The 24,007-nt window shown below is 46.4% G+C and overlaps 2 protein-coding genes across 8 annotated transcripts; one reads left to right on the top strand and one right to left on the bottom strand.

Annotated features, from left to right (window-relative positions):
* The first annotated feature begins 5,421 nt into the window (after positions 1 to 5,421).
* LOC100276786 (uncharacterized) lies at positions 5,422 to 22,616 on the top strand. 7 transcript variants are annotated; one of them, XR_561705.3, is made up of 5 exons: positions 5,454 to 5,708; positions 9,583 to 11,034; positions 21,597 to 21,657; positions 21,777 to 21,827; positions 21,930 to 22,451. XR_561705.3 is itself a non-coding variant. In XM_020547598.3 (4 exons), exon 3 carries the CDS (start codon positions 9,682 to 9,684, stop codon positions 10,990 to 10,992), a length of 1,311 nt encoding a protein of 436 aa, XP_020403187.1. In that variant the 5' UTR covers positions 5,500 to 5,708; positions 7,694 to 7,883; positions 9,583 to 9,681; the 3' UTR covers positions 10,993 to 11,034; positions 21,597 to 22,362. The 7 variants fall into 7 exon arrangements, 2 of the variants coding, with proteins under 2 accessions (XP_020403187.1, NP_001143969.2); XR_004855901.1 differs by adding an exon at positions 7,694 to 7,883 and having other exon boundaries at positions 5,500 to 5,708; positions 21,777 to 22,616; XR_004855900.1 differs by adding an exon at positions 7,694 to 7,883 and having other exon boundaries at positions 5,500 to 5,708; positions 21,597 to 21,827; positions 21,930 to 22,341.
* On the bottom strand, positions 5,586 to 7,903 carry LOC111590831 (uncharacterized). Its single transcript, XM_023301651.2, has 2 exons — positions 7,681 to 7,903; positions 5,586 to 5,713 (listed from the first exon to the last, which is right to left on the bottom strand). Exons 1-2 carry the CDS (start codon positions 7,901 to 7,903, stop codon positions 5,586 to 5,588), a joined length of 351 nt encoding a protein of 116 aa, XP_023157419.1.
* Positions 22,617 to 24,007: the final 1,391 nt, after the last annotated feature.

Below are 24,007 nucleotides of genomic sequence, written 5' to 3'. Positions count from 1 at the left end.
AGGTAGGGTTGCTAAGCACTAAGTCTATAAAGCTATTTACCGAAGCAAGAGCCATGATAGCACTCGTGGTTGCACTGTTTTCCTGGGTGGTCACTCTATGTTCCAATTAATACAACATGATCTTGCTTAACCATCGAGTTAACATCATACTACAAATTTCATTTCTGGAACAATAGTACCATTAAAGAGTAATGTCATAATTATCAAGTTGAGCAGTAGCAACAAATTGCTAAGCATAATATTTATCCCAGGGTAATCAAGTAATAGGGTTGGCACTTCTAGGAAATTCTATTTAGGCAAATCCCATCAAATTATGCAAATATCCAAAAGTAAACATTATTATATGCATGATTTGGGTACAATCAGAAATGCAGAGGGAGAATCCACTTGCCTTGGTCAAAGGTGTCCTGTGGATCGTCTTCAAACGTATTTTGGTCTTCTACCATGAAATCGGCTTCTAATATAGATTCGCATATCGTACATACAAAAGAAAACATACACCAAATAAATAAACATACACCATTACATAAATAACATACACCATTACATGAATAAACATACACCATTACATGAATAGACATATACTGAATCAAACCATACTTATAAAAAGAAAATGTCTAGAATAAAACCTAATTCGTAATCATATTATTAGTCTACTCATATTGACATCCATCTCATTTTGCTACGACATAAAATATAAATTCTATTTTTGGATTGTCACTAGTGAAAGCTATACTATGAAAGTACTTTACATAACATAGCTTAGAGGTAGTGATTTAACCAACTCTACATAAATAAATTAATTATTTCTACCATAAACATGTGTCTACTTTTAGTTTTATCTTTTCTTTCTAAAAGAAAATGTCATCATAATAACCAAAGGTCAAATAATTTTAATAATAAATTAAACCACTGATTGGAGTACACTATGTGAATTATCATGAACATGGGTACTACTTATATTATCATAGTGATAATAAAGCTTCTAGTATTTATTTAGTAGATCTAAATTAAGTATATGAACCTATGAGTATAAACTTCTTGACTAATTCTAGAATTCATTATAAACAAAGTTAACTGTGAAATTACTCATCTATTGTTTTCATCACTAACACATGGTATACCAAATCCTGTCTTTCTTCTTTCTAAACATAAATTACAAAATAATTGTAAACAATTAACATACACCATATGACAGATAATAATCTACTAATTCATCACATATACTTAAAATCAATCGTTTACATACACATGATCTCCAAATCACAAATTAAAATAAATAATTATAGAAATCATGAAATAATTCAAACATGACTTTGAAAATTTAATAAAATTTTGTGTTCTCTTCAACCTTGATCTCGGTCTGTGCGTAGGTACGAATCGAAGACAGAGGGGGTCGTCCACGGTGAACAAGGGCACGGTCAGCAACACGGACGCGAGCGCGGCCTAGAGCAGGGCGTGGGTGCGGCCGTGGAGGGCGCTGGGCGCAGCGCGGAGGAACAAGGCGCGACCTAACTACGGTGACGACGGCAGGCGGCTCCGGTGACGGGCGCAAGAGAGATGAGGGCGCGAGTGAGGAGCTAGCTCGGTTGCATGGGCTGATTTTTATAGAGAGAGGAGAGGGAGAGGGAGAGTCGGTGGGGAGAGGGAGAGAGAGGTCGACGACCATTGATGGCAGTGGTTTCTCCATCAATGGAGAGTGAGTAGGGGGAAGAGGAAGAGGGAGGGATGCGGCGACAGTTTTGGGTTTGGGTGTAACGCCTTGAATTTGGGGATATAATTTTTCTTCTCCGATACTCACCCAATTCAGGCGTTACTCCTTTTTCTCTTCCCGTTTCGCTCCTTCTTCCAATTTTCAAAGTAGTATAGAGACTGATGTCCGTATCGCGTGTAAACAAAAAACTAAGTTGACATGGGTGTTGCATCATGCCGAAGCATATTTATTTTGTCTGATGTTGTGTCTAATCGCGTGTTCGTCTCGTTTCGGTTTTCGATTCACAATTTAATTTCGATTAGAGGTTAGTGCGAGCGGTGGGTTCCCGGCCTGTCCCACGGTCCGGTCGGCCCGTGGCGCGCCCCCTGGCGCCCTCCCCCCTATGCGCGCCCCCTCCCTCTCTCATTTTCTTTTCCCGCACAACAACTTCCCTCTCCCTCTCTTCCATCTCCCTTGCCCTAGGTGGGATTCCGGTGAACGGTTGCCACCGATCGTCGAGCCCTGAGGTGAGCTCCTCTCTCTTCCTCTCTCCTCTCCCTCCTTCCTCCCTCCCCCGCTCGGCTCCCCCGCGCGGCCCCAGCCCGCCCCCCTGCTCACCCCCACGCGGCGCCACGCCTTTACCCGCGCCTCCTGCGCCGCCCCGGCGCAGCCCTCAGTGCGGCCCCCGACGTGCCCGACGCGGCCTCGTACGCGCAGTCTCGTTCCCGTGCGTGTAGTCCTAGCGCATAGCGTTTAAATTCAATTTTAAATTGTTTAATTTATGTGTTGCGTCGCGCGCTTCGTCGCACGACGATCCATTTTAAATTCAGATTTATTAGTGTGATGTGTCTCGCGCTTCATCGTACGACGATTCATTTTAATTTCAGGTTATTTAATGTGTTGCGTCGCGTGTTTCGTCGCATGACGTTTTATTTTAAATTTAGTTTAAGTAGCGTATGCCGTCATGCGCTTCGTCGCGCGACGCTTCACATTATTTTTCAGACATAATTCAAGTGTTTCGTGGCGCGCTCCGTCGCGCGACGATTCGTTTAATTTTAGCTTAGTCTAAGTGTTGCGTCACGCGCTTCGCCACGCGATGACTCATTTTAATTTCAGCTTAGTTCATGCGTGCTGTCGCGCACCTCGTCGCACGACAACTCGGCCCAATTTTCAGTTTAGATCGCGTGCGCTATTGTGCGCTGCCGTGCGCTTTGTCGCGCGACAATCCTTTTAAATTTACCTTGAGTTGTTTATAACAATTAAGCGCGTAGTGTAACTTTATTTTATGTATAGCGTGATTGTTAAATTAATATGGTTATGTTTAGACAAGTATTTTAATCCACAGCTGTTTAACGTAATCGCCTTTCGACCGTAGCCTCGACCATTATTTTCTCTTTGTCGCATAGTCGTAGGTGCGAGCCCTGCGCCAAACGTCTGCTTATTTGTTGCATTCCATCGCGTGGTGTATTGTTTCTTTTATATTAAGTTTGTGGAATGTATGTTTGAATTCGTATATATAACGATCCGATGGCGGAGTCCAAAGGAGTTGCAGGTGAAGACCCTGAGCAGCAGCTGGTTGGTGAAGGCAAGTGCCCCTTGACCCATCTATGTCCTACACATTTTATAATTCACGCCCCACATTTACACAATTTATACCTAAGCATTGACTAGCTTTTCTTATCTTGTCCTTGTTCACCTATTTGGGTGGGATCATTTTGGTTTAGCTCTATGCTAGTGCTTTACCGTAATCAATGAACATGATGGGATTATTTACGATACGATTTTTTTCTCCTTTTGAATATGATGATGATATTGTAACATTTAAGGAGATTCGAGCGGTTTCTCAAGTGCCTCTCCGTAAGGACTGGTTCGTTGGATGACCATCCGGGAAAACAGTACAACCATGAGGGTGGTATGAGACGCCCTTAACTGAATAATTTGAGGAACTGAGGTGTAGTTTGCTTCGCCGATGTGCCATCAATGGGGCTCGGTGTTGCGGCTCGCTCTGCCGGGGGTGGTTTGTCCCTTGGGGAGGAGTGCGGTACATTTAGGAAACCTAACGGGCGGCTACAACCTCAGGGAATCTTTGTAAAGGCTATGTAGTGAAACCTTGCCTATTCACCTTGGTAGTGTTTAAGGGTTTGATCGGCCTGAGGCAAAAAGGAATCACAGCTCATGGGTAAAGTGTGCAACCTCTGCAGAGTGTTATGAAACTGATATATCAGCCGTGCTCGCGGTTATGAGCGGACTTGGGAGCTCCACTGATTAGATGCACATTGATCAGAGATACTTTGTTTATAGGTGATAATGAGGATGATGATGGTTTTGGTTATGATTTTGGTTATGGTTCCTGGTGTTCTTTCCGTTTGTAAATGGTACTTTTGGGTTAACAACTTGGGTAAATATTAAAACTTTGCTCTCTACTATTAATAATTACCTGACCAACTAAAAGCAAGTGCTTGACCTTAACCCTACATAAAGCTAGTCCACTACAGCCAAACAGGACAATTGTTGAGTATGTTGATGTGTACTCACCCTTTACACACCAAACCCCCAGGTTGTCCACATTTCAACCACTGCTCAGGAGAAGATGAAGTCGTGGTGGAGGATTTACAGGAGTTCCAAGAGTACGATGAGTTCTAGTCGGCAAACCCCTAGTCGGCTGCCTGTGAAGGCCGTGTTTAGCTACATTTCATTTTTTGCACTTTGATAATTGTTAATGACTATGTGGATGTCTCGGATATCATGATGTAATCAGACTATTACCCTCTTTTATGTTATTATTTGAGCACTGCGTGATGAGGTCCGGTTATGTAACTGTTGTGTACGTGAATTGCTGATCCTGACACGTACATGGTTCGCATTCGGTTTGCCTTCTAAAACCGGGTGTGACATCGGGGCATGGCGGCTCGACCGGGGTCGGCGTGGGCGCGGCTGGAGGAAGGGGAAGAGGCCGGGTGGGCCCCGCCCGTAAGAGAGAGAGGGGAGGGGGGGTTGGGCTGCCTTGTGGGCTGGTTCGGTCGGTTAGATTATGATTTCGTTTTTTTATATGTCCAATAAGAATATAGATAAATATATTTTTAAATATGTCCAAAAATCATAATAATTACACAAAAAATATTTATAATTAAAATATTTATTTTTGACCAAAGTTTCTATATTAATTAATTGAGTTTTCATAAAAGAAATTTTATGAATCAAATCATCAATCAATCATCATGAGCAAACAAAAATCATTCTCTAAAGATAAATTAAATCAAATACTTGATTTAAATTTTTACTTTACTTTCTATTAAGTTTTAAATGACTATTAATGTATTATTTTAATCGATGAATTTGATGTGTGTTATACGGTTGTTGGGTGCGGTCCAGAGGTGACTGGAGGTAACTATTAGAAGGCTTGAGCTCCCAATATCCCCTATATATACACACACGACTTGTACGATCCAAATGTTTTTTCACAATGAGTTAAGAACTTTAAAAATAAATAAAAATAGAGTAATATTCTAATATAATTTGATTTTTAATTTTTAAGTAAAATATAGAGCTCATTACCCCGTAATCACCGCTCTATATCAGCTACGCTATGCAACTCCACGTTGTAAGTTCCTGCGTCTAATATAAAGTACTTTTTCCGAAAAAAAAAAACTAAAAAACAAAAAGAGTCGGGCCAGGGCGCCACACGCCCACAGGTTTTGCCTACCGCCGTTTCTGACACGTAGGACCATGTTTTTCGCCCCGCATGTCAGAGAGAGCGGTCGGGCGGTACCCCGGATACACGCGGCGCGGCGCGTCGCTTTCAGTTCGTGCTCCAGCCTTTTCGTATAGTTTAATGGTTTTCTAGTCGTCCGTCCTCCTCGGTTCTGGCTGCCAACCCCAAGAACTGCCTTGCCTAGTGCCTACTGCCTAGGGAAGGACCGAAGGAGAGGTGCGCGGCTGGTGGCGTGCGAGTGGCAGCGGCGCCGCGGGACTCTTCTCCTCGCCGCTCGCCTGCTGGGTGCGCCATCCCTCGACGGTGAGCTTGTCTAGCCGCTTCCTTTTTGGGACATGGTGTGTTATACTATTGTGTCTAGCTGCCGTTGCGGTTAGGCCAATGTGCTGTTCCTGGTGTGGGGGGAGACCATGGATGGAATAGGCCTTGGTGGAATAGTGGGCGATTCTTGCTCCGTTGGTAGGCTGTTTGATTCTAGGACTCCTGCCATCGGCGCAGATTCGTTCTTGTTCATCATAGGGGTCGCGGTAATCGATAGATGGTGGAGTTCGTTCTTCACCTTTGATTGAAGCTCCGCCGAGTCTCAATTATATAGGGCTTAGTATGGCATCAGTATGGGATCTATTGGGCGCTAGGCGAAGAAATGATTTCCTGGTCGTATTGGCTCTGCAATTTTGCCTTGTTCATTAGAATGGACATATCCTATTATCCCAATGTGAATATGATGCTTGCTGCATCGGTGTTATCCTAAAATCATTATTAGATACAGATAGCTCTTTCAGAAGGAATCCTTGTCTTGGATGAGGTGAAGAAGAGCTCCCTATTCCTTTGTATGTTCACTATCTGGTTACCCATTTAGGCGGCCAGTTTGTTGTCAACAAACCCATTGCTGAAGCACGAAAATACTGCCACTAGCTATAGCTATCACCGCACTAATTTTATGGAATTTTTTAGATACTGAAGTCACTCACCTACTCCCTTGGTCCCACAAAGAATACGATTGTAGGACCTGACATGGATACCAATTATGGATGTGAAATTGCAATAATACATTTGGAAAATCTCAATCCCATTCCAGACTCTTCGTCCTCAGAAGGTTCCCGACTGCGTCCCATAGCTACCTCATCATCCTTGCCCTGAGTACCACCGCTCGCTCGCTTGGATCCGATTCCAAGCTTCCTCGTCTTCAGGTGGTTTCTGGCTGCTTTGTGGCCCTTCCCATGCCGTGGTATCCCCACACGCGCCACCACCTTCTAGCATCCACACGCCTCTCCATCACGGCATCGAACTCCCTGCTCCTCCACGTTAGTGCAAGGAGAGGTGAATGATGGCTGCTGGAACAAGCACTCCACGTGACCACACACCACCACTCCTCTCCGAATGCTTGGATGGCATCCGCAGTAGGGGCTTGAGGGAGGTCGACGATGCTGCCAAGGGCCGTGGCCATGACTGGGGCAGGGAGCTTGGCATGGGCGGGCTCACAGCGCGTGAGGATAGAGTTTCTTCCCTGCGTCTTGGAGCAGGAAGTTCTCACCGGAATCTCAGGAAGATGTGGGAGAGCAGGTGCATCGTGTACACTGCACAGTTGGAGAATGGGGTGGTGAACGAGTGGACGAGATGCTTATGGTTCTGGGCGTCCGTTGAGGAGGTGTGCGGCTGATTTTTTAGCGGATCCACAAGCTGGTGATGACAGAATGCCTACGGTTGCACTTAATTTGGGACAAAATTTGAACCATACAATTGCTGGTTTTTTTTTGGGTCGGAGGGACTACTCTAGGGCTCAGTGTTATATCAAAATGGCATCTTTGAAGGCTAGGTGAACAAATGGTTCTCTTATATAAGTCAATAGTCAATACAGCTGATTTGGTGTGGATTCATGTTTGCCCTGTGTATATTAGTACATAAGTGTCCTGTTACCCCAATCAAGGCCTCTGTTTCAAAGGCGTAGTGTAGGTGTCCGGGCAGATCCAGCTCTCCTTGAGGGGGTCTTGTTACGCCTTGCGCTTAGGCGATAAGTGTACCCAGCTTGCCCTGGGGGGGGGTCGCCTTGTCGCCTATGAAGATCCTGGCTGAATTTGTTCTTTCTAAAATCTGATGCTTGATGCCTCGGGTGAGGAGCAGAACAGTACTCATACATATTTTTGTTTAGACAATTTCCCACTTTAGCATTGGGTTCCAGTTTGCTGCCAGTAAACCTGCTGCTGAAGTATGACAAGACTTCGCTAGCTGATCAGTACACTGCCAAGTCCAGCTACCATCGGTTCTTCACCCATACTATTTCCTTTCAGCCTTGCAGGCGTATTTGGAAGATCTGGGCGCCGTTGGAGACTTGGAGTGCAAGTTCTTTCTCTGGATGGCGGCACACGAGCGGTGCTGGACGTCAGGCCGCGTGGCTCACCATGGACTGCCTGTCTGCCCCCACCCTCCACGCTGCCCTTTATGTGACCAGGAGACGGGCGGGCCCCATTCAATTCAAGGGTATTAAAATGAATACCCATTATTTGTATAAAAAATAAATATATACATATATATAGTATATATATACATGGAAAATAGGAAATAAATCAAATAAATGAAGGAATATTTTTAACTTGGACCAAATATCTCCTTCCCGTCTCCCATACCTAACCAGCCCAATAGAATGTCGTGGCCCATGAGACTCAACAGAGCGACAAAGTCCACCTCAGTACCTCACGGGAAAAAAAATCCCCAAACCCTATTGTAGTCGCACCATGATAGAGCCACCATAGCGCTAACTGCCAAGTCGTGGTCGCGTCTTGCTGCCCTCGCGTGCCCGCATGGAGACACGAGCACCTCTGTCGCCCCACCGCGGCTTTGTGGTGCCACTAGGTGCCCATACCTGACTGGCTAACTGTCGCTGCGTCGCACTTGGCCTTGTTGTTGAGTCGCCCGTCATCCGAGGCTTCGATCCACCGCAGTCAGGGTGCCACCGCGTGCCAAGACAGACCCCTAGGGGGCAGGGTCCGTGCCAATGTCCAAGCCAACCCAGCCGGCAGCCACCTGACCCCGACCTCTCCTGCTTGGCTGCTTGCAGTACTGTGCTGCAGGTGGGGCATTAGCGATTGAAAGAGTCAAAGAGGCAAACAACCAGCTAGCAACTGAGCAACAACCAACATGTGCATTTTGATTTAAAACTTTTGAAAAAGTTGTATCGAATTTGAGTTTAGTAGACTAGCTATTGAATCAGTTATGACCATATCGTGTGTGCTTAATTATAGATTATATATATGCTGATAGACAAGTTTTAGGTCTTCCAAAAAAAGTTTCATCCTAAACTTTCCAATACCCACCCTCTAAATCCTGGGCCCGCCACTGCCAGGAGAATGAGACTATCAACCATGTCTTGATATCTTGCGTATTCTCACGCCAAGTTTGGTTTGTTGTGCTTCATCGTCTGGGACTTGATGTCCTTGTGCCATCACAAAATGACGACAAGTTCCAAGCATGGTGGCGACGAAGCACGTGGAGGGCACCCAAGGCAGCGAGGAAGGGTCTAAACACATTAGCCATCCTCGTTGCTTGGATGATCTTGACACATTGGAATTAATGCGAGTTTGATGACATCTCACCGTTGGAGGTGAATGGTGTTACATGAGGTGAACAACCCAGGTCACCTTTGGGCGATGGAAGGAGCCAAGGCTCTAGTCTCTCTTCTAGGACATTAGCTAGGCTATGCTGTTTGTATCTAATTTAGAGTGCGGATGTACAAGAAAACTAACCCAAGCTGTGGAATCGACATATATTTGGACTGTTTTGTCTACCTATTAATGAAACGAGACGCAACCTGTATTTTCGAGAAAAAAAGCTGCTGCACCACTAATTTGGGAAAAAATTCAATGACCTAGGTAAAATGGCTCCCTGCAACTTCAATTACAGCTCTGATTACTTAACTCGATGCAGTCCCTGCAACGTTTCCTTTTCATGCCATCAGGAAGTTTTGCTTGTCTGAATGGTCTCATTTGTATACCACTGCAAATTATCTCTAGAGAAATATGGTACTTAGTTAATTGTGTCATTGAAGTCCACATTTTCCTTCGATCTTAGTTGATCCTGCTAAAAATTTGAACTCTGGCTGTGATGCGTGGTTTCACACATATAAAAAAGGGAAATATGCATGAATTGGATTTTAAAGTTTAATCCTAAATTACTTTTCCAGGTGACACCGTGATATTGCTGTGAAGTTTTGTGGCACTTCCTGCATCCCTTATATGGTATTAACAAAAATTTTAATTGTCTGGGTGATCCATTTGAGCAAATGGAAGGCAACGATGTACCCCTTGGAAACATGTTGCAAGGGGTTCCCTATGAAAGTTTAGACTTACGTGGCAGCTCTATGCAAAATTATGCTCCAAACTCAGGAAAACATATCTTCAGCAGCTCCCAGATGCCAGGTACTTTCACAATGTCTATGACCAGGGCTACAGAGCCTGATGACTTTCCTGGGTTTCAGTTCAAAGAACAGGGAAAGAGTGATGACCACCACCACCAACACCATAGTCATCACTCAAAGAACTGCAAGAGTGATGGTGAGGAACATGTTGTGGCTGAAGATGCTACTGATACCCCAAGTGGCAAAGGCAAGAAGGGCTCTGCATGGCATCGGATGAAGTGGACAGATTCAATGGTAAAACTTTTGATAACAGCAGTGTCTTACACTGGAGATGATCATGGTGCTGATTCCGGCGGTGGCAGGAGGAACTTCACAATAATGCAGAAGAAGGGCAAATGGAAGGCGATATCGAAAGTTATGGGAGAGAGAGGCTGCCATGTGTCACCGCAACAGTGCGAGGACAAGTTCAATGACCTTAACAAGAGATACAAAAGGCTGACAGACATCCTTGGTAGGGGCACTGCATGCAATGTTGTGGCTAATCCAGCACTTCTTGATAGCATGACTCATCTTTCAGATAAGATGAAAGACGATGCAAAAAAGATACTTAGCTCAAAGCACCTATTTTATGAGGAGATGTGTTCCTACCACAACAACAACCGTGTAAATTTGCCTGAAGATCATGCACTTCAGCATTCACTACTGCTTGCCCTTAGATGTAAAGAGGAGCATGATCCTCAGAGGGATCCAAGTGGAGATGCTGATGAATACGATCAAAGTGCTGATTCTGATTATGAGGAGAATGACGACGATCAACATCCTGTGCATATAAACATGAGGGAGCCCTCAATGCACAAAAGGAAGCGCCACAGTGATGTGGCTTTGGTCACATCAAGTTCTCATGAAGGCAGTGAGAGGTCTGATCCCCATGCTGTCACAGTGGACATCAACAAGGCTTTCACAGATGCAACCAACATGGTTTTGTTGCAACAAGACTTGGCTTCACAAGCCATAGAGATTCAGAAACGTCGCTTGCAGATTGAAGCAAAGGAACTGGAACTCACAAAGCAACGTCTTAAGTGGGAGCGGTTCAGGAAGAAGAAGGACAGAGAGATAGAAAGGATTGCATTGGAGAATGAACATATGATGATTGAGAACAAACGCTTGGAGCTTGAGCTGAGACATAAGGAGTTAGAGCTAGAGCTGAAGCTGAAAGACAAGGGGAACCATCCGTAACTTTTGCTTGACCAACACTACAGTATGTAAGATGGTAAACAAGTAAGTGGGCTTTTGAACTCTCTTTACTATGGAAAGGCTTTATATTCATCATCTTGAGCAGCTATTTTTATTTGAACCTTTTCCATTTTGATTTACTTTTTCTGAACACAATTTTAATTTGCTAGATATGGAACTCTCTTGTTTGTGTTTTCTGTTAATATAGACATTTTTTATCCGTATATTTAAAAGTGTATCAATGTTTGTCGTTACAGGGAACCAAATACATTTGTGTCATGATTTTTAAGCCAGGCAATTCATAATACTTTTTCTCATATTTGCATATAAGAAAACCATTGCTTTAATCATCAACATGTGATTGGCTGCATTTACCGTATATATGCTAATTGCAGTCATATAAATGCTCTAGGAATAACAGACTATTTACAGTTACACGTAAAAGAATTGTGATATTCATCCGGATGCTATCGGGACTTCACAATGCTTGTGCATGATGTACTTGCTGGTTATTGGGGGAAGATCAGACATCTTTGCCGCTTTTGGCAACATCCATTATGATTTACACTTGAATTGGAAACTTTATGGTTCTTAAATTGGAAACTCTATGGTCCCCTGCGATGCTGGAACACTTGTAGGTGTGAGATATAATGTTATCTTTTATGTGAATCGTTTGGGAATCATGTAGCTAGGCTTTGCTACCCTTTTTCTTTCTGTTGGTTCCTTTACCAACTGTACATATTCCCTTTTTTTTCTTGAAAGCGTAGGAGAGCTACATGTCATATATATGAAGAAGAAAAATGTCTAAAATAGACCAATACAAAAAAAACAAAAAACAGAAAAACTGGAAAAACAGTGGCCAAAACCAGCTCATGGCGACCGAAAGCAACAAAACAAAAAAACATCCAACATTATAGCTAGGAGAGACTCAATCCCTGGTATAGGAGCCATAAGAAGGGCCAAACTCTTGGTCCGGGCTAGCTCCCAAAGCTCCTTTTCTTCTCCAGCCCTTCTGATAGCTGCATCTAGGTTTGGGGAAAGGCCGTCAAACACACAACTGTTTCTGTGGTTCCAAATAATCCAAAGCCCCAGAATAATTAAGGAGTTAAACCCTTTCTTGACAATTTCATGCAGCTGATCGCTGCAGCTTTTCCACCACTGCGTGGTGTTTCCCTCTCCCATTTGAGGAGTGAGGCCCTCAAGATTAACCTGTCCAAGCAGCCTGTACCAAAAACTCCTAGCGAAAACACAACCTACAAGCAGGTGGTCTATGGTTTCTGGTTCTTGGTCACACAACGGACAACAGTCAGGATGGTTGAGCCCCCTCTCTTGTAACCTATCTGTTGTCCAACATCTCCTCAAAGCTGTTAACCATAGAAAAAATTTACATTTAGGGGGTGCCCAGGAAAGCTAAATTCTGTCCCAATGTTTAAAATGGGTGGAACCAATAAAGAGGCCTTTGTAAGCAGCTTTGGCCGAATACTTTCCATCGGGTGCAATACTAAAGATGTGTTTGTCATCACGCTCCAGAAGAAGATTGACTGTAATCAAACTTTCTGAAAGGTCAAGGAAATCAGCTAGAACCCCAACTGTTAACGCACCTTTGATATCACTTATCCATTTGTTGTTTGTTCATGCCTCTTGAACAGTTCTGCTTTTCTTAATATGATTAGGGACAACTGCTAACAAATTGGGACCAAGGTCTTGAATTCTTTTTCCTTGAAGCCAACGGTCTTGCCAGAATAAGGTTGATGAACCATTCCTAATTTCAGTCTGTACCACACAAGAGAAGAAAGACTTCACCTTCTCCGGTACCTGCATAGGCAGGAAGGCCCAAGGCTTATCAAGGTCTGTTTTGGCCAGCCATAGCCACCTCATCCGTAGGGCCCAAGTGAGCTCTTTAAGGCTGAAAACCCCCAGTCCTCCCAATTCAATAGGTCTACACACTCTTCCCCAGGCCACTAAGCAGTGTCCTCCATTGATATTTCTCCTTCCTTGCTAGAGGAACCCTTTTCTAATCTTGTCAATGGCCTTATATGCTCCCAAAGGCAAATCCACAGCCATGGCTAGATAGATGAGCCTTCCTGTCATCACAAATCGGACATGAACTTTTCTCCCGACCCTTGTCATAAGCTCAGCTTTCTACCCAGGCAATTGATCAGCAACCTTGTCAATGATTGGCTGCACTTGACCTCTGGATAGCCTCTTTAAGGATAGAGGTAAACCAAGATAAGTACAGGGAAAGGATGAGATTTCACAGGGTAGGTGCTGTTGAAGGGCTACCGCTTCACTACATCTGATAGGATATATTCTGCTTTTCTAGACGTTAGTAACCAGCCTAGATGCTTCTCCAAACTGTTTCAAAATGCTCATTACAATCTGAATGTCAAAGTCTTTTGGTTGTAAAAACAAAACCACATCATCTGCATAAAGGGATATTCTATGGTGTAACCAAGGTTATTATGGCGTCACCTAGGCGTCCAGGCGAGGCTGGGTTTAGGGCGTTGCTCTCGCCACGCCTGAGATGAGTATGGCGTCGCCAAATGCGCCTAGGCGTTGCCATGGCGTCCAGTTTCCTCCACGGACGCCACAGAAACGTTTTAGGGTTGGCGCCTTGGCGGCTTTGCGCGCGTAGAGGGTTTTAGGGTTTGCACTTTGCAGCGCGCGAATATAGCCGTGCGGCCTTTCCTGCAGTGCCGCGCCGCCTCTCCTCCACTCGTCGCGCCGCCTCTCCTCCACTCGTCGCGCCGCCTCTCCTCCAGCTGGTGCGCCGCGCCGCCTCCTCCTCCAGCCGGTGCACCGCGCCGCCGCCTCCTCCAGCCAAGCGCCTCCTCCATCCGCCTGCTCCATCTGGTGCTTTCCTCTGCTCCATCCGGTCCGGTGCTTTCCTCTGCTCTTCCTCTTCCTCAGTTCCTCTGCTCTGCTGCTGCCTGCTGCTCTTCCCCAGTTCCTTGTGCCGTGCTTCAGTGCTTCACTGTTTATGCACTTAATCCACTAGTCTTTTAAGCTTTTGATTGATCTATGTCGCTAAGTCATTATGGGGCTGGACTGGTACTAATTATGCCACTAAGACTAGCATATGTTGCTGCTGCTATTTTATTCCCACCAATGTATTGTGGGTTTAATTTGATATACATGTCTGCTGCTGCTATTTTTTGCATATCCTCGCCTAGGCGATGCTCATATGGCGTCGCCTCGCCGCACGCCTAACTCGCCTAGGCGTTTGGAAGGGGGTCGGTCGCCACGTCTCGCCTTAACGCCTTAATAACCTTGGGTGTAACGGTCTAGAGGACAGTGGCTGCAGCAGCCCCTTCCTCCTCAGCCTTGGCCACTAAAAATCCCAGCACATCCATCACTAAAATAAAAAGCATGGGTGGCAGTGGATCACCTTGTCTCAAACCCCTTCTTATATGGATAACTCCCCCCTAGCCTTCCTTTTAAGAGAATTTGAGTGGAAGATGTTGCCAAGAGGCCACTTAAAATATCTCTCCAGATCTGCCCAAACCCTAGCTTCTGGAGAACTTTTAGAAGGAAAGGCCAAGAAATAGAGTTAAAGGCCTTAGTGATGTTGAGTTTCAACATTATCCTTGCCCCTCGCTGGTGATGGAGCAATCTAGCAGTTTGTTGCACAAGCATAAAGTTATCTTGAATGAATCGACCTTGAATGAATGCACTTTGTTGAGGTGAGACCATATCCTGCAACTTTGGGGCCAATTTGTTTGCAAGAACTTTTGTGACTAGCTTGGCCATACTGTGAACTAAATTGATGGGCCTAAAATCCTTGACCTCATCAGCCCCTCCTTAGAAATAAGGGTTATCAAGGTTGTATTCAATTTATTAAAGTGAGCACTCTAAAATGGTATCAAAAGCCACAGACGCGTGGTAGTGCTTCCACGAAGCTGAGCACGATGTTCGTCCAAACGCCCTAGGGTACGAGCAGAGGAAGGAGAAGACCCGCCGGGTGGAGGTGTTCCGTTTTGTACCTCTGGCACGTCACACAAGAGCGCACCAGGTCATGCACCAGCTGTCGCATGTTAGGAAAATGAAAGTCGCGGTGATGACGATGTAGTGTGTGCTGGACCCCTTCATGTCCGTCCTCGTGCATGATGACCATAATCTCCTGGATGAGGGGGGTTGCCGGGGGAAGGTACATGCGCCTGCCGAACTGGACCATGTCATCGACGAGTATCTAGGGCGTGCCACGCGAGCGTGTGCGGAGTTCGTCTCGTATAGCGATGAGGGCAGGTTCGGTGTCCTGCGCTTGATGAGGCACGTGATGAAGTCAAAGTGTGGAGCGGAGATGGCAAAGATGGCCCCCGCATCCGTGTCGTGTCGGGACAAGGCATCCGCCACCATGTTTGTCGTGCTAGGCTTGTATTCTTCTAAGAAGTCGAAGCCCAATAGTTTCCCCACCCACTGGTGCTGGGGAATCGTGCCGAGGCGCTGTACCAACAGGTACTTGAGGTTGTAATGATCTGTCTTGGCGAGGAAGCAACAACCCCATAGGTACGACCTCTAGTGCCGTATGGTGTGGATGAGGCCGATGAGCTCCTGCTCATAAGCAGCGAGGGAGCGACGGCGTGGCGCGACAAGACGGCTGGAGAATGCAATCAGATGCACATCCTGAATGAGCACCACATCGAACCCGTGTGAAGAAGCGTCGCACTCCACGGTGAAGTCCATGGTGAAATCCAACATTGCTAAGACCAATGCCGAGGTAATCGCTGCCTTGAGCGCATCGAAAGCTGCTGCTGCCGCGTCGATCCAGGACAACCCTTCCTTCTTGAGTAGTGCGGTCAGCAGTGTGGCGACGGAGCCAAAGTTGTGGGCAAATTTGAGGTAGTACCCGGCTAGGCCTAGGAAACCGTGCATCGCCTTCGCCGACCGAGGCACCGACCAGTTATGGATGGCCTGCACCTTGGTCGGGTCCATTACGACGCCCTCCTTGGAGATGACGTGGCTGAGGTATGAGACCGAGGCGACATCGAAGGCGCACTTTGCCTGCTTGACGAAGAGTTGGTGTTGTCACAGCATGGAGAAGACGACACAGAGGTGGCAAAGGTGGTCGGGCTATGACTTGCTGTATATCAGAATGTCGTCAAAGAAGACAAGGACAAACCGGTGGAGGAAGGGTTGCAAGACAACGTTCATGAGTGCTTGGAATGTCGTTGGGGCGTTGCACAGCCCGAACAACATCACCAAGAATTCGTAGAGGCTTTCATGCGTGCGAAATGCCGTATTATGGACATCACCCGACTGTGTCCTTGGTAGTGAGGGTGTTCAGGGCGCGGTAGTCGACACAAAAATGCCAGGATCCATCCGCCTTTTTGACGAGAAGGACCAGTGAAGAGAATGTCGACATACTGCTGTAGACGATGCCCTACTCCATCATGGTGGCGCATTGCTGCTCCAACTCGTCCTTGTGGGACGTTGGATACCGGTACATTCGGACTGCCAATGGCTGCGTGCCCGGCTTGAGGACGATGCTATGGTTGTGGGTGCGCGAAGGCGTAGGCCCTTGGGCTCGACGAATACGTCCCCGAAGCAGTCCAGTAGCTCGTCCAAGGGAGACTCACTGCTGTTGTAGTCTGTACGCTGGGCGTTGCTGCGACCGACCATCACATGGCGTGCCCCAGGCGCTGGAAAGACATTTTTCGTGAGCAAAAGTCCTAGAGCATCGGGCCCAAGGTTGCTAGCCACTGCATCCCTAGTAACAGGTCGTATTCGGCGAGTAGCATCATGAAGAGGTTGACGTACAATGTGTCATTGTCGATGGTGAGCGGGGCTGTCTGATGACGCCTGGGCAGGTGACGCGTTCGCCATTTGTCACCGTTGTCGTGAGGCGTGGACGACGTTGCAGGGGCAACACGGTGCAGAGAGTCGTGTCCTCAGCAATGAAGTTGTGCGTGGACCCTGAGTCCAGGAGCGCTGTGAAAACGGCGGTGCCCACGGCCACCCGGACCTGCATAGTGTCACTGAAGGAAACCCTCTTGATCGCGTTGAGGGAGAAATGTGGGGTCTCTTCCTCGATGACTAACTCGTCGGCAGCCGTGCTCGCGGTGACGTTGTCCTCGATGACGCCGTCGAGGAGGAACAATCGCTTGCAGGCACGATTGTGACCGCGACCAAACTTTTCATCGCAGTTGTAGCAGAGGACGAGGCAGCGACGCTCGTCCTGCTTCGCCTGAGTCAAACAACGAATCGGTTGGCCCCTTAGTGACAGGGAATGCGGAACGACGGCGCGTACCGCGTTCCGGGAACTTCGTCCCGAAACGAGGAACGAGAACGTCGCGGAACATTTCAAGAAACGGTCGCGGAATGTAGCTTATCAAGGTTAGGAACGCGTACCTTGAGGAAGCCGCGCCGCCGCGCTGCTGTCGTCCGACTCCGGCCGCCGCGCTGGGTGATGTGTCGTCCGGTCGCCGCGCTGGGACGATGCGTCGTCCGGCGGCCGCGCTGCCGTCGTCCGACCGCCGCGCTGGGACCGACCGCCACAGCCAAACTCGTTCGCGGTTCGCCTGACCGTTCGCGCGTCGTCCGTGGAAGAGGAAGGGGAAGAGGAAGGGAAGAGGAAGGGGGAGAGGAATCGAACCGCGTGGAAGAGGAGCCTCTGAAGTCTGAACCGCGTGGCCGCCCGTAGTCCGTGGAAGAGAAGTGGACTGGCCGCCCGTGGAAGAGGAAGAGGACCACTCTGTTCGCGCGTCGTCGGTGGAAGAGGAAGCGTAGGGTTAGGAGGCCGCTCGCCGCGTTGCAGTGGGGAAGAGGAAGAGGAATGGACTGGGACTGCCGACCGCTCGCTGCGTTGCAGTGGGGGAGAGGAAGAGGAATGGACTGGGACTGCCGGCCGCCGCCGCGTAGGAAGCTGAAGCGTTGGACATGGACGCGTACTGGCTGTTTCGCTGTTATTTAAATAGACCTCCTCAATTCATTGATGCACAGTGCCACAACAGCCCAACTCAAAGTCTGAATACCGCAGTCGTAGACATGGTTTTCGGTTCTTCAAGCAAAAGAAAGCGTGCGGATGAAAAAGAAGATGATGATGTGCAAGTCGTCCAAGAGGTGCCTGTAGATATCCAAGATGGTGACGCAGACAGCGGTGACGAAGATGGGGCTACGGCTGCAGCTACTGGTATGAGACATCCACTACTAGATGAAATTAATATTATTGGTGTTCCGAGTGGAAAAAATGTTGGTGGAACAAAGGAGTGGCAGTGTAAACATTGCAAGAAATCGTACAAAGGTAGTTTAACTAGAGTTCGTGTTCATTTGCTTGGTCCATTACCTGGTAAAAAGACACAAATTGCACGTTGTATGTCATTGCAAAACGATCCCAACAAGAGCAAAGCTTTGCGGGAAAAGGTGAAAGAAGCTGATAGTAAAGGATATCATATGAGATCAACATCAGGGACGTCCACTCCGAATCCGTTGGCAAAATCGTTTGGAGTAGCCCAAAGGGAATCTGTCGATATGGAAATTACCAAATTTTTATGTGCCAACGGTATTCCATTCAATGTGTTGAGGAGCCCTCAATTTTCACAAATGATAATGGCAATAAAAAATGATCCAAAAGATTATAAAGGTCCGTCGAGTGAAAAGGCAAGGACAACTCTCCTAGATGCATGCAAGAGAAGTGTGGAGACCGACTTAGCACCACTTAAAAGTACATGGTAAGTTCTTAATTTTATTGCCTTTTCATTGTATGATTTTGTCCCAAAAACTCACTTTTAATCATGCATTAGGTTGACACAAGGTGTTTCGATTGTGTCCGATGGATGGACGGATATTAAAAACAAGCCCCTAATCAACGTGATTGCGTCAAACAGTTGAGGTTCATGTTTCTTATATGCAGAAGATTTCTCTGGAGTTGAAAAAACAGGTGAAGCTATTGCACAATATCTCTTGAAGGCTATTGATGAAATTGGACCAGGAAATGTCCTTCAAGTGGTAACGGACAATGCTGCTAATTGCAAAGTAGCTGGAAAGGAAATTGAAAAAGTAAGTCGCAATAAATGATGATAGCTTTTGGATGGAGGCTGAAAATATAATTGCTATCATAGAGCCAATATACTCCGTATTAAGGTTTAGTGATGGAGAAGGTCCAAAGATGGGAGAAATCTACGAGAGAATGGATTGCATGGTTGGTGAAATAAAAGATATAATGACAAAAGATGATAACCCGCATAAACATGATTTTGTTGAGGTTGAAAGTATTGTTATGCGCCGTTGGGAGAAGATGAATCTTCCCCTTCATTGCTTAGCATATGCCTTATGCCCAAAATTTTATCATCAACAATACCTCAACACCCCAGCTCCTGGTGGCACCATAAGGCAAGCTCCTAATGATAAGGAGGTTATGACTAATGTGCTTGAAGCTTTTAGTAAAATTGCAGATTCTCCAAGGGAACAAGTTTTAAGGGAGCAATTTAATGCTTTTATTATGAAGAAGGGAATGTTTGCGCTGCCACCTGTTCAATTGGATGCATTTACCATGGAGCCGATTGAATGGTGGGTAAGTTATGGTTCTGAGACTCTAGATTTAGCTGAGGTTGCAAAAAAAGTTTTATCTCAACCCATCAGCAGTTCATCGACCAAGAGAATTTGGAGCACATTCAGCCATATCCATAACACCAAGCGCAATAGGATGAACACTACCACTGCAGATAAATTAGTCTTCATCCACTCCAATTTGCGACTTTTGTCAAGATCAACAGATGGCTACAAACATGGCGCACATGCTAAATGGGACATTGATCCAGAAGACTCTTCTATCTAGGCTTTGCAAGAAAGTGATTATCGTTACCGTTATATATATATAAAAGCTAAGACACTATGACTTATCATTATCGGGATCCCATCATTATCAGTTATATATACATATATTATATATTATGTGTGTCATTGCTTGTTTCAATTATGCATCGTTCCCTGTTCCATTACAATCGTTCCCTAACTGCGTTCCTAAATCGTTGGGAACACGTTCCACGCATCGAATGAACGTCGATCAGCTGTATACCCCTCAACGTTCCATGTTGCTTTAACAGACATACTGCGTTCCTCGCTCCCGTTCCTCGTTCCCAACGTTCCGGGAACCTTGTCACTAAGGTTGGCCCTCCATTGTGAGTGTGGCTAGAGCGACCTTGTCCGCCTTGTCTGCCGAGGGTGTCGGTAGGGCGAGCCACGGTGCAAGCGTTTCTAGGAGCGGCCGGTCGCGCGGGGGAGCGTGTGACGCAGGCACGACGTAGTTGTTCCGGAGCTCGATATTGCGGGTGAGGCTCATGGCCGTCGTCAATGACTGTGGGTTGTGGATCTCCACGTCATGGCTGAGCGAAGGGAGGAGGTCGGTAGTGAACAACTGGACGCACCGTGTTTCATCGAGACGGCCCGCACGCGGTAGCAAGGCCTAGAACCTATCCTGGTACTCTTCCACGGTGCTGGATCGGTGGCAAGGCGCCAGCTCGCCGAGTGGATTTGATCGGAGAGGAGGCCCATAGCGTAGGTGGAGGGGCTCCTTGAAATGGCGCCACGAAGGAGTATCCGCATCCTGCTGGACTTGGTAGTACCACAACTGGGTGTCGTCCTTGAGGTTGTACGACGCCAACCAGACCTTCTCCTCCTCCATGATTCGCTGTCGATGAAACTAAGATTCACAATGATTGATAAAGATAAGGGGATCCAACTTGCCATTGTAGCACGGAAAGTTGAGTTTCTGAAAAACGCAACGACTGATCGTGATGATGCTCCCCTGTCCCGAGGTGGGAGGAGGTCGACAAGGACCCCGATAGCGTGCACGTGGATTCCAGACGTTGGATAGCATGGGCGTTGGCCTCCATAGACGTCTGGAGGGACTTGATGGACACGACCTGGGTGTCCAAGGTCGCTTGCAGGGCGTTGTTGTTGTCCCTCATGGTGTCGATGCGGGGCGGGGATGAAGGCGCGACGGATGATGTAGCAGCTGGCGGGGGCGACGAGGAACAAGACGAACTGGATCACCTGGATCGTGATACCAGGTTGTCAAGGGCGTCAGACGGTAGAGTAGGTGGCCCTCGGCTACGTAGATCGTAGCCTCGGTCCGTGTTGGGGCGAGGTTTTACCCCTTAGCGCCCGGTTGTTAGAGAAGAGACAGAATAGGATAATTTTTTTTTCTTTCCTTCAAATGACGACTTACAAAGACTCTTATAGGCCATGGCTCCAACAAATGACTCCTAAATTGTAGGATCCCTTGATTTGCTTTCCTTTAATCTAGCCACTTTCTAAACCGATCCCTGCAGCCCCAGCACTTGCGTCGCCTTGGCGATCTGCTGCGTGCCGCACGTCTCGGGCCGTTGCCCTTCTATATGTGCGGCCTTACATGACAGGTTAAGCATTCTTCATAACTAGCAGCAGGATCATTGTTCATTAGCTTTGCGGGTTCCATAGCTGAGAGCTCCCCTAGGTTGTTTATGCTTGTTGTAGTACGAAAAGTCCAAACAATGTAATTTACACGGTTAAGGATTTAATTTAGTCCAAGGCTTGGTGATTTGTTGCTGACTGCTTAACTTAACCAGACGCTGGTTGTCTGTGCTTTGATGGTGAGTACTAATACTCATGTTCTTTGTCTGTTGTTTCAGGTTGCGGTTGAGCTTCTGGAAGAGAGCTGGTAGATTAGAGTAGACTCTGACAACCATTCCTGTGCGTATGACTTTGTTCTGTCTTGTCAGATGTACTTGCTGGGCCTCCTGCTTGTAGCACCGCCTCTGCAGCAGATCTATAAGACTGTGATTTCCAACTTGCCATTTTTTTTTATTCAGCATGTATGTCATGGTGATGTGGCTATGGCCAACTCTGAAGCTCTCATGGAGGTAGTGAGAAGTCTGCTGATCCACGTAGCATCGCAGTGGACATCAACAATGCTCTCCCGGATGGAACCAACTTGGCTTTATTTTTTATTTTTTTTGCAACAGGATTTGGTTTCACAAGCACTAGAGATTCAGGAACCTTAACATGCAGTGAAGCGACCTAACTGGAACTCCGGAAAGCGACGTCTCAAGTGGAAGCCAGAATGGACATATCAATATTTATTGAGTGAGGAATGAGAACAAACGATTTGACTTGAGCTGAGAGCCTGAGACGTGCAAGCAGCTAGAGTGGCAAAAAGGCCAAGCGAACCACTGCATAAGGGTAGGTATGGTAATGGATTACAATTCAAATGTTTCTTCATAACTAATTAGGAGTCTTCAATAATTTTAGTTTAAAAATAAATAGAAATAGAGCTATATTCGATTCTTAAAATTTATAGTATATTACCATCCCTATCCGAGGTTGATCAACCCTTCCATTTGTAAGGCAATCTATAGCAGACTTTTTTTTTTATCATACCTCCTATCCTACTTTCTATTTTAAATTTCATTATATAAATAGCATAAACAGTGTTTTGCATAATTATATGTACGATCTGTTGACCAGAGCCTAAAGGTGTTAAATTAGTTAGTGATGCGCAAGCTAAACCTGAGAAAAGTTCATGTTGAGTGGTAGACATTGCATAACCTCTCATGCCCCCATACGTGTTGGCTGCTGACCATGACAGTGCACGATTTCTGTATTTGACTAACAGACTAAAGTATAACTAGGAGTGGAGATTCAGTTTGTTATGGCATATAGTCTTGGTTAGATTAAATAGTTTTAATTCTGCATTTGTATCAGTTAGCCGACATAATTAATTCTATAAATGGCTATTCACCCTCTTTAGTTTGCCATCTCTTCCTACAAGTGGTATTAGTGCATGATCTTTTTTATTTGTGGTTTTAGTTGACTCGAGAGGATGACGACTAAGACCTCGTTCGGTTGGCCCGGAACAGCCCGTTCCATCCCGATATATTCAGCCCAGGTTAAAACATGAAGTATCCATAAATGGTTGTTCGGATATGGGCAATTCAGAATAAAACCAAGTCATTTCAGTCCTTTTCACCCTCTCAATTGTTTGAATTGGATCCACACCTACAAGCCTCTGGAATCAAACCAAATCAGATCTTTTTACGTTCTAGTGAACCACCTGGATCCACTTCATCCGGCGCAGGAATGAAAACATGCCTGTTTTCGAGTTGGAAGAAACGAACGAGCCCTAAAGGATCCGAACCATAGGTTTTTAATGGCACACGGTTTATGCGATGAAGACTTAAGATATTTTCACAATATTGATAAAAAATACAGTGGATTGTAAACATAGGCTCTTCTAATCTCTTGGATGAGAAGACGAAAGATCTCATCCAAGAGGAAGAAGAATGCCTACACTTCGAACAACGAGATACTAACATTTTATATTGATCTTTGAGTAAAGGTGTATTTGAGGGTATCATGCACAAAGAAACTATCTAGAGATGGCAATGAGCATGAAATATCCGCGTACCTGTGGATAATAAACCATGTGCGGATGCAGGTATAATTTTGTATCCGCGGGCAAGTATAAGGATACAACAATAAACCTAAAGGATATTTTTTAGCGGGCAAAAAAAAAAGTACCCGCACCCACATATCCGCTAAACTCGCTCCAGAAACCTGACATGCGGCCCGTATTAGGGAATAAATATAACAAAAATTATGTTTTCATCTCCATGCTCCCAAGTCCCTGCCGCAGCCTCCTGCCTCCCACGGCGTGAGCCACCGCCCACCAGGTTGTGCGCCCGCGCCGCCGTAAATCTGCTCTCTAGGACGTTGCTGTGGCTCCCGTGTGGCCGACTGGCCGTATCCCTCTCGACGACGTGAGCCCCTGCCGTCCCACCTCCCCTGTTGGAACGACGAAACCTACCAGAAGGCAGAAGCAGAGGTCCTTGGCTTCCTTCTTCTCCCCTACCCGATCTCTCGAGTCTGTGACGACCTTGGCCCTAGGCTCTCTTCCTCCTGTCAATGTCATGCGCTAGTGGCTTGGCAAAAGTAGAGGTCCCTGGCTCCCTGCTCCTCCCCTACCGTCAGCCGGCAAGCCGGCACCTAACACAGCTTAGGATTTCCTCCCCATCCAACAATAAGGTGAAGAACTAAATATACT

The sequence above is a fragment of the Zea mays genome, chromosome 2 (assembly GCF_902167145.1).
Source record: "Zea mays cultivar B73 chromosome 2, Zm-B73-REFERENCE-NAM-5.0, whole genome shotgun sequence".
Taxonomy (NCBI): Eukaryota; Viridiplantae; Streptophyta; class Magnoliopsida; order Poales; family Poaceae; genus Zea; species Zea mays.
This window is presented reverse-complemented; position numbering and strand designations above follow the sequence as displayed.

What these genes read in the sequence shown, in the direction of transcription:
- LOC111590831 (XM_023301651.2), bottom strand. Translation starts at nt 7,903, where the DNA reads ATGGGTATTCATTTTAATACCCTTGAATTGAATGGGGCCCGCCCGTCT. An exon ending in TGCAAGGCTGAAAGGAAATA is followed by an intron (nt 5,714 to 7,680) that starts GTATGGGTGAAG and finishes CGGCTAGACAAG; the next exon opens with CTCACCGTCGAGGGATGGCG.
- LOC100276786 (XM_020547598.3), top strand. Translation starts at nt 9,682, where the DNA reads ATGGAAGGCAACGATGTACCCCTTGGAAACATGTTGCAAGGGGTTCCC.